This window comes from Calypte anna, chromosome 10 (genome assembly GCF_003957555.1).
Source record: "Calypte anna isolate BGI_N300 chromosome 10, bCalAnn1_v1.p, whole genome shotgun sequence".
NCBI lineage: Eukaryota > Metazoa > Chordata > Aves > Apodiformes > Trochilidae > Calypte > Calypte anna.
In genome coordinates this window covers 20681660-20691592 of record NC_044256.1, presented here as the reverse complement: position 1 = coordinate 20691592, position 9933 = coordinate 20681660, and the positions used below count along the sequence as shown (strand labels likewise).

At 53.5% G+C, this 9933-nt stretch overlaps 1 protein-coding gene across 2 annotated transcripts in view; it reads right to left on the bottom strand.

Moving 5' to 3' along the window:
- Nucleotides 1-3200: 3200 nt before the first annotated feature.
- Nucleotides 3201-9933, bottom strand: part of CORO2B (coronin 2B) — a 28423-nt gene continuing 21690 nt past the window's right edge. The window contains exons 5-13 of one of the 2 annotated variants that reach the window (XM_030456847.1): nucleotides 9746-9895; nucleotides 8501-8665; nucleotides 8042-8158; nucleotides 7554-7658; nucleotides 7060-7156; nucleotides 6540-6652; nucleotides 6081-6171; nucleotides 5834-5973; nucleotides 3201-4640 (exon numbers count right to left, since the gene is read on the bottom strand). In XM_030456847.1, coding sequence (XP_030312707.1) covers nucleotides 4509-4640; nucleotides 5834-5973; nucleotides 6081-6171; nucleotides 6540-6652; nucleotides 7060-7156; nucleotides 7554-7658; nucleotides 8042-8158; nucleotides 8501-8665; nucleotides 9746-9895 — 1110 coding nt within the window. In that variant the 3' untranslated portion in view covers nucleotides 3201-4508. The remainder of the gene's footprint in view (nucleotides 4641-5833; nucleotides 5974-6080; nucleotides 6172-6539; nucleotides 6653-7059; nucleotides 7157-7553; nucleotides 7659-8041; nucleotides 8159-8500; nucleotides 8666-9745; nucleotides 9896-9933) is intronic. The other variant, XM_030456846.1, reaches the window with a different exon arrangement.

The following is a 9933-nucleotide window of genomic DNA, read 5'->3' as shown; positions in this document are numbered from 1 at the left end:
GGAGCACTCTGTGCCCAGAGCCCAGAGAGTGGTGCTGAACGGGGCTGCACCCAGTTGGCAGCCGGTCACCAGTGGTGTCCCCCAGGGATCAGTGTTGGGCCCAGTGCTGTTCAATATCTTTATTGATGATTTAGATGAGGGGATTGAGTCCATCATCAGCAAATTCACAGATGACACCAAGCTGGGGGGAGTGTGGATCAGCTGGAAGGCAGGAGGGCTCTGCAGAGGGACCTGGAGAGACTGGAGAGTTGGGCTGATCCCAAGGGGATGAGGTTCAACACAAGAACCCCATGGGGAGCTCCAGGCTGGGCACAGAGTGGCAGAAAGGGAGCTGGGAGTCTGGATTGCCAGGAAGCTGAAGAGGAGGCAGCAGTGTGCCCAGGTGGCCAAGAAGGCCAATGGCATCCTGGGCTGGCTCAGGAACAGCGTGGCCAGCAGGTCCAGGGAAGGGATTCTGCCCCTGTGCTCAGCCCTGGGGAGGCCACAGCTTGAGTCCTGTGTCCAGTTCTGGGCCCCTCAGCCCCTCAGGAAGGAGCTTGAGGTGCTGGAGCAGGTCCAGAGAAGAGCAAGGAGGCTGTGAAGGGATCCAGCAGAATTGCTGTGAGGAAGGGCTGAGGGAGCTGGGGGTGTTGAGGCTGGAGAAGAGGAGGCTCAGGGGAGACCTCATCACTCTCTGCAACTCCCTGAAAGGAGGTTGGAGCCAGGGGGGGGTCGGGGAGGTATCAGTGGGATAAGAGGGCACGGACTAAAGAATTCTTCCCTAATATCCAACCTAAACCTCCCCTGGCAGAGCTTCAGCTCTGCCAGGGGAGGTTTAGGCTGGATATTAGGAAAGGATTCTTTGCAGAGAGGGTGATCAGACACTGGAATGCCCAGGGAAGTAGTGGATTCTCCGTGTCTGGAGGTTTTTAAGAAGAGCCTGGATGTGGCACTGAGTGCCATGGGCTGGGAACCACGGGGGGAGTGGATCAAGGGTTGGACTTGGTGATCTCTGAGGTCCCTTCCAACCTAGCCAATTCTATGATTCTATGATTATTGCAGCCCAGCCTCTTCCTTGCTCCTGATTCCTTCTCTCCCTCTTCACCCAGGGAGAAGGAAAAATTCTTGGATTTCTCCTCTTTTATAGAGATCCCAAATTCCTGGGGGGTTTATTTTCCCTGGATGTCCTCAGCCTTGCTCTAAACCTCAGCCCAGCTCCTTAATGCTTTTTTTTTATCACCTTTTCACCTCTGCTGGGGACCCCTTTTCAGCCCCCCAGCCCCTTTTTTTCTTCTCCTGGGGCAGGAGATGCTCTTGGTAAAACCAGTTTGGTGCCAAGCTGAGCACCATGGAGATTTCATAAATTAATGGGCTGGGATTCTGCAGTCCTGCCACCTTCCAGGATCCTTTTTTCAACCTTGTTTTAATAATTCTGCCATGTTCCTCCATCCCTGGGCTGCTTCAGGACCCTGCTGAAGGGTCCCTTCATACCCCAGTTAACCCCAGTTAACTGGAGGAGGGGGCTGCCAGCCCTGCACCCCCAGTACTATTTCCCTAAAAATTCAGCAATTTCTGGCCATCAGGGAAAGCCTCATCCCATCCCCAGGGTGGGGGAAATTTGTCCACATTTCTAATTTATTTTTTTTTTCCTGGGTGAGGAGCTGCCCCAAGCAGTGCTCGAGCACCCCTGGATCTCCAGGGTGTCAGGAAAAGGAATCCCCAGCCCTATCCACACCAAAATTGCAGGGAAGCTCCCAATTAATTATAATCAACCCCCCAGCAGCTTCTCCCTCTGCATTTTAAACTTCCAAACCCATTCCTTTCTATCTTCACCTCTAAATCCAGGGTCTATGGGAGGGGGTGGGTGGGGGTTTAATCCCCAGAATTTATTTTTTTTTTCAAGCAGGGACTCAAATTGTTGGGAAACTGGAGAATGCCAGATAATCCTGCAGCTGGGAAGAGGCCAAGGAGGCCAAGCCTCAAACAAAGCAAAACCTCCAGGAAGCAGAAAGTAGGTCAGGTTGATAAGGATGAGCACAGAGGGACAGCAGCAGGGAAAAAAAAAAAGGAAAAATAAAGTGGGAAAGAAATCACCCTGCTGGAAGAAGGAAGGGACTGTCTGCTAGGGAGAGCTGAGAGCTCTGAGCATCCTTTTGTCTCCTGAAAAGCTGTTATCCTGGAGAGGACAGCTGCTCTGGAGAGGTAATTGCAAATAAAAATAAAATTAAATTAAAATTAAAGTCCCCTTTGAGCCCTCAGCCTGGGTCTGGAAAGGGAGAAAGTTGGGAAATGCTGTGGATGAATGTTTGTAAATTTATTATTAAGGGTTTGCTGGAGGGCAAGGAGCAGTTGGGAGGCTGGAGAGATGCTGGAATGTTGTCTGGGAGAAGGATGGGGAAGGGAAGCTGGGAGGTTATGGGCTCACTGGGCTGGAAAAGCCTGCAAACTACCCCAAAAGCATCTAAAAAAACCCCAAAAACCCCACCAGAGCACCAGGGGCTCAGGGAGAGCCAAGGGCAGGGGTGTGCAGGGACAAACTCCCAACAGGGGGAATTCAGGAAAGGGAATTCAGTGCTAAACTGGACCAGATCAGGGTTTGGTTTTTCCACCTTAAACTGCAGGAGGAAATTCTGGGAGAAGCTGGAGCTGTTCCTGAGAGAGGGGATCTGGGGAGGGAAGGTGGGAGAGGAGGAGGAGCAGAGAGGTCCTTGGGAAGGGTTTGCCCTGGGAAGAGCACAAGTGCAGCTTGGGATGGGCTTTGGTGTGAATCCCAAACGCTTTGGGAGGCTGTGAGGATGCTGCCTGCATCCCCAGGCATCCCCTGCCCTGCAGGTACCCAGGGGCTCATTAATCCCAGGAGCTCATTAATCCCTCCCCATCCCCAGCTCTAATTGGGCTCATTCTGCAGCCACTCCAGGGGCTCTGGAGAAACCTTGGTTCTTCCCTTCCAAGGAACACTCAGTAAATCCCAGAATTTTCCTTCAGAATAAGGGCAGAGGGACCCCTCCCACCAGGTTGCTCCAAGCTGGGGCCTTCAGCAGGGCTGGGGCAGAACTTTTCTGGGCAAAGATGTCCCTGCTGGCTTTAAAGGTGACCTTGAAAGGTCCCTTCCCACCCCAAAGCATCCTACAAACCCCACCTGGACCTGGGCCTCCCCTCTTTGCAGGAGAGCCCAAAGCACCCGAGGCAACAGAGAGGAAGGAGCAGGGCAAGGGTTGGGTACCTTGAAAACATTTTATTCCATCACTAATCCGTGGTAGCATAAATAAGAGGCAATGACAGCACGTGGAAAGGCAGTGGGAAGGAGAGGGAAGTGGTGGGAAGCAGGGCACGAGGTCCCCGTGGTGCTTGGGGACACCTCAGACCCTTGAGTTAGTTCCAGGAGATAAAATTACAGATCCAGGAGAAACCAGCAGGACTTGGGGTCCTTCCCTGTGCTCCAGGCCTGATCCAGAGCCCTCCCCAGGGCAGGACACAAGTGGGGAAGCCACTGAGTGCCTGCGGGGTCCATCCCACCCAGGGACCCTCAGGTTCCATCCATCCCCCCTGTCCCAGGGTCAGGGAGGAGTCCAGGTCCCCTTTTGCAGAGGTAGAGGGAATAAAAACCCCTCTGGGTTTAGGAAACCCATAGAGGGAATAAAAACCCCTCTGGGTTTAGGAAACCCAACCTCTCTTCTTATTTTTTTTAATTTTTTTAATTATTCAAAGAAGGCTGGAGGTGCAGGGGGAGGGGATGGAGCAACTCCCTTCTCCAGGCTGCATCCAGGGGACCCCCAAGCCACCCCATTCCCAGGGGAATTCCCCCCCCAAAACAACAGCAGCAGATTTGGTGCCTCCAGCCCATCCCACACCCTCTCTCCCCTCCTCCTGCTGCTTTTTTTTATTTATTTTTTGCATAAGAAACCCCCAAAAAATGACCAGCAATGAAGTGCCAGGGATTCCCCCCCAGCTCAACTCCTCGGGGCTGGATGATCCCTAGGGAAAGGGACACAAATCTGGGTTTAGGAAACCCATAGAGGGAGTAAAAATCCCTCTGGGTTTAGGAAACCCAACCTCTCTCTTATTATTTTTTAATTTTTTTTAATTATTCAAAGAAGGCTGGAGGTGCAGGGGGAGGGGATGGAGCAACTCCCTTCTCCAGGCTGCATCCAGAGGACCCACCCCACACCCTCTCTCCCCTCTTCCTGCTGCTTATTTTTATTATTTTTTGCATAAGAAAACCCAAAAAAATGACCAGCAATGAAGTGCCAGGGATTCCCCCCCAGCTCAGCTCCTCGGGGCTGGATAATCCCTAGGGAAAGGGACACAAATCCATTTACTCACTCCCAAGGCAGGGATGGGTCCCATCACCTCTGGTTTTGGGTGGATTTAGTGCTGGAGAAGAGGAGGAGGAGGATGAGGAGGAAGAAGATGTGGTTCCAGTTAGTGAGCAGGTTCTTGGGAGGTCACTGGGCTCCTGCTCCGGGGGTGCAGTGAAATTAAGGAGTAGAAACAAAGGAAAAGTTTCTTGTAGAAAAGGCCCCCAGCAGTTAATTGTTCTTGGGGCTGTTCCTCAGGTTCTTCAGCTCCAGCTGGAGCTGCCGGATCCGAACGTCCTTCTGGGCCAGCTCCTCCTTCAGCCTCCGGATCTCGTCCTGCTGGCGGAAGAACATCCGGAGGAGCTGGGAAAGGAGGAGGAGGAGGAGGGAGATGAAGGGCAGGGATGAAGGAGGGGGAACAGCAGAGCCCCCTCCCCAAACCCAGCAACATCACTGGGTTTCAGCTCTCCCCTTGCATCTCCGTAGTTGGAGATGCAAGAAAGGGATTTGAATAAAAATAAATAACTTTAAAAAAAAAAAAAGATATAATAAATAAATAAATAAATAAATAGAAAATAAATAAATTTAAAAAATAAAAATAAAAATAAATTACCCTCCCCAGCCCAGCAACACCACTGGGTTTCAGCTCTCCCCTTGCATCTCCCTGGTTGGAGATGTAATAAAGGGATTTGAATAAAAATAATAATAAAAAAAAAATTATATAAAATAATAAATAAATAAATAAATACACATTAAATAAATAAATACATAAATAAAAATTAAAATTAATAAAAATAAATTACCCTCCCCAGCTCCCCAGAGCCCCCTCCCCAAACCCAGCAACACCACTGGGTTTCAGCTCTTCCCTTCCATCCCCGTGGCTGGAGGTGCAAGAAAGGATTTTAATAAAAATAAATAATAAAATAATAATAATAATAATAATAATAATAATAATAATAATAATAATAATAATAAATATAAAATAAATAAAGAAATAAAAATAATAAAAATAAAATACCCTCCCAAGCCCCCCAGAGCCCCTTCCCAACCCAGCAACACCACTGGGTTTCAGCTCTCCCATTCCATCTCCCTGGCTGCACCCTATGGATCCAGCCTGCCATATATATATATAAAATAATAATAAATAAATCAATAAAATAAAATGATAATAAAATAATAAAAAAATAAATTACCCTTCCCAACCCACCAACCCCACCTCAGCCACTGGGTTTCATCTCTCCCGTGGTTGGAGATCCAACCTGCCAGCTCAGCTCCAGCTCCAGGAATCCCTTCCAGATCCCCCAAATCCAGATGATTTATTTCCCCAGCACCTCCAGATGTTATTCCCCAAAATCCAGAGGATTTTAACCAAAATAAACTCCCTCAGGAGCTGCTGGGTGCTGAGGGCTCAAAGCCAAGGGGGATGCCCCGAGCTGCGGGGCAACCTTTCCCCGGGCACCCCCTCACTTTGGGGAGCACAAGCAGAGGGTGGTGGCTTCCCAAAAACCAGCAAAATGTCCCCAAGAGGCTGGCAGTGTTCCCCATGCAGCCCCCACCTCATTCTCTGTCCTGGGGGGCACGTTCTCCAGCAGGTCGATGCCATTGACCACCACACTCTTCTTCTCCCTCGCTGGTGCTTTGAAGACCACCTTGGATGTCCTCTTGTAGCCCTCCTTGAGTGACACCAGGATGGGATCTGAGCAGGGCAGAGCAGGGGAGGGGGTCAGGGAAGGGGTTGTGACCCCCCTATCCCTGTTGCTTGGTTTTGGGGGGGTTTTGTGTCACCCACCCTGGTGGCTTTACCTCTGTTCACCCCACTCAGCCACTCGTCCGGGGTGAGGGCTGGCTCTGTCCCTGGAGTCATGGGGTAAATGTCCTCTTGGTACGTTTCTGACTGAAAAAAACCCAGGAAAAAAAAAAAAAAGCAAAACATAACCACCTCCACCGCCAGGAACCTGCTCCCAGTTTGAACTCCCAGTTTGGAGCCAGCACAGTTCACCCCTGGCACCCCAAGCCCACCCAGACAACCCATAAAGTGGGTGCAGCATGAAGTTGGAGCAGAGGGATTGTAGGAAGGGCAAGAACAGTGCAGAAATCCCTATTAACCCCCACCCCAATCCTCATAAACCTGGGGTTAAAATCCCCCCGGGATGGTGACCATGGGGAAGGGGCTGGTGCTGGGATTGGGGTCAGCAAAGCTGGGGGGATGTCTCCAACCCATCAAACACCCCTCCCCACCCCAAAAGCCAGCACGGGACTCACCCTCCTGGGGACAATCATGGAGATGGGTTCAATCAGCCCCTTGAGGGTGATGAGTTTGTAGAACCGGAAAACCTCACAAGCTGCCACGTCCAACCCATGCTTGGGCATCACCCCTGCAGAGGAGGTGCAGACCCCCCCAAAAAAATATTAAAAAATGTCTTTGTTCTGTGATGGGAGACCCAGATCCCAGGTGGATCAATCCCTGCTGTCACCTGGGGACAGAGCTGGACCGACCCAGGTTTTGGGGATGCTGGGGAAGGGATGAGCTGCTTTAATCCAGGATAAATGACAGGAATCTCTGCTTGATGTGCCCTGGTAGAGGTGGGGGACAGCAGGAAGGGTGACAGGAGGAGGTATCCCAGCAGGGACAGCACAACCATGGGGACACCACCCCGTGTCGATGCTCCGGAGCCACCCAACCCATGCCTAACCCCATTCCCAAATGGGATTTTAACCATGGACCTTCCCCCATCTCCCCAGCAGGCTCTGGGCATGGCCAGGGCCACCCAGGTGTCCTCACCCAGTCCCTTCTGGGGGGCCGGGGAGCGGAATTCCATCAGGTAGCTCAGGTAGGGCTTCTCGGAGCCGATCTCGTAGTAGCGGATGTTCCCATCCCCCTGGAGAGAGCACAGGGAAGGAGGAAAGAAAGGGGGGGTTTGCTTGGGAGAATGGGAAGATGGGGACAGAGCAGGGTTACAAGACCCCTGGCAGCTCCTCCAGTTCCCATCCCACTGGAGAGAGCACAGGGAGAGAGGGAAGAAAGGGGGGGTTTGCTTGGGAGAATGGGAAGATGGGGACAGAGCAGGGTCACGAGACCCTTGGCAGCTCCTCCATTCCCATCCCACTGGAGAGAGCACAGGGAAGGAGGAAAGGGGGGGTTTCCTTGGGAGAATGGGAAGATGGGGACAGAGCAGGGTCACAAGACCCCCAGCAGCTCCTCCTGGCAGGGGAATGAATTCCCTGGGGATGGTGCAGCATCCTGCAGCCCCATGGGATGCAGAGCTCAGCCCCTACCTTGCCAGCCAGGTAGAGCATGTGAGTGTCAGCATCATAGAAAGGGAAGAGCAGCCCGGAGAGCCCATCAATCTCCTCCTCGATCAGGGGCATGGAGAGATCCTCCTGCACGGGAGGAAAAACCAACACTCTGGTAAGCGAGGGAGTCAGCAAACAGCCTGGGGAGGAGAGGGATGGAAGGGGGAGAGCTCAGAGAACCTCCCAGGGGCTCCAGGAAAGCTGGGGAGGGACTGGGGACAAGGGAATGGAGGGATGGGATGAGGGGGAAGGGTTTGCAGCTGGGAGAGGGGAGATGGAGAGGAGATTTTAGGGAGAAATTCTGTGGGGTGAGGGTGCTGAGCCCCAGGGTGCCCCCAGAAGGTTGGATCCAAGGTTGGATGGGGCTTGGAGCACCCTGGGGGGTGGGAGGGGTCCCTGCCCATGGCAGGGGGGGTCTGTAAGGTGCCTTCCAAAGCAGGGAGGGGTTCTGGGGGGCTCCCAGCACCCACCTGGTCCCAGAGGGCGATCTGCCGGGTGTTCCATCGGGAAACCCCCGTGGTCAGCAGCCTCTTTGTGCTGCCCAGGAACACCACCCTGTTCACACGGTGGTTCTTGCAGTTGGCTTCCTGAAAAACAGGAGTTCCAAACCCAAAACTCATCCCCCCTGAACCAGAGGTACCACCTGGGGATGAGAAACCACCAGGCTGTGGCTCTTCCTGGAGCTTTCTAAGCCCCTTTCCCAGTTTCTCCACTTTCCCACAAATCCTGGATCAACAGAAGACTCAAATCCTGTGCTTGGGGTGAAGCCAAACCCTCCCCACCACCTGACCCCTAATTAACAAACCAGCAGGAAATGCCCTGCAGCACCAGTATCACCCTGCTGAATGCTTTTGGGGTTTTTTTTGGTGTTTCCATTGGGATTCCTCCCCAGACCCCCACTCCCACCTCATCCAACACCAGCCCCACACCTGCAGGACCCTCCCCGAGCGTGGCTCCAGCACCCTCAGCTTCTTGTCCTTGCAGGTGGTGGCCAGGAGGCTTCCATCAGTGTTGAAGGAGATGCAGAGGATGACATCTGTGTGACAATCAATCATCTTCACGGGCTCCCCCGTGTCCAGGTTCCAGATCAGGACCTGTAGGAAGGTAAAAAAATCCTGGGAGGGTGCTGGGTGCCCCCAGAAGCTGTGGCTGCCCCATCCCTGGAAACGTTGGAGCTTGGATGGGGCTTGGAGCACCCTGGGGGGGTGGGAGGGGTCCCTGAGCATGGCAGGGGGGGCACTGAGGGGATTTAAGGTCCCTCCAACCCAACCCACCCCAGGCTGGGGTTGTGGGATTCTCCAAGCCCCAACACTCCCTGCTCTGCCTGGACAAGGACATTTCCTCAGCTCCTCATGTCCTGCAAGGCTTGGGATGCTTTGGAGCAGCTCCAAGGTGGAGCAGTCCCTGGATTTCCTGACCTCAGAGGGAGGGGTCCCTGAGCATGGCAGGGGGGGAATGGGGGGGATTTAAGCTCCTTCCTTGTCATCCCCCTGGAGCAGGTGAGGGAGGTGACCCCAAGAGGGGCTCTGGGTGGATGGATGGATGCTCCATCCCTTGATGGGATGTGGGGGGATGGCTTGGAACTGGAAAAGAGGAGCTGGGAGGGAGAAATTCAGTGCTGAGCCCCAGGGTGCCCCCAGAAGCTGTGGCTGCCCCATCCCTGGCAGTGTCCAAGGTTGGATGGGGCTTGGAGCACCCTGGGGGGTGGGAGGGGTCCCTGGATGGCACTGGGGGGGATTTAAAATAACAAAATTACAGAAAGTTTGGGGTTGGAAGGGACTTTGAAAGATGATGGAGTCCAACTCCCCCCCCTGCCAGAGCAGGGCCCCCCCCAGCAGCTCACACAGAACCCATCCAGGTGGGATTTTTGCAGGAAACCCCACAACCTGAGTCACTTCCCCCCCAAACCACTCTGGGGTTCGATGATCCTAAGGGAGATGTTGCCCCCCATTCCCCCTATTCCTGGAGACCTCCTCCCCATCCCTTTGGCTGCCTTGGCAGCTCCTATTTAGGCTGGGACCCTCCTCCCATCCCCTACAGAGCCCTTTCCCTGCTCCCAACCCCAAACCCACCCTTCCAGGGGGGTGCCAGCCCCTGGCAGGAGGTGAAGCTCCGTGGGGAGCTGGATCCTGGCTCCAGGGAATTCCCAACCCCATGGCAGGAGCAGGACTCACCTTGTAGTCGTAGCCAGCACTGAAGAGGATGTTGTTGGTTGTGGGGTGCCACTCCACCAGCCCCACCCTCCTGCTGTGCCCATACAGCTCCAGCACAGCCTCTGTCATGTTCCTCTTCAGCCCTCCATCAGGAATCTCCCAGATCCGCACCTGTGGGATGGGAAAGGAGCAGGGATGGCGTTGGGATC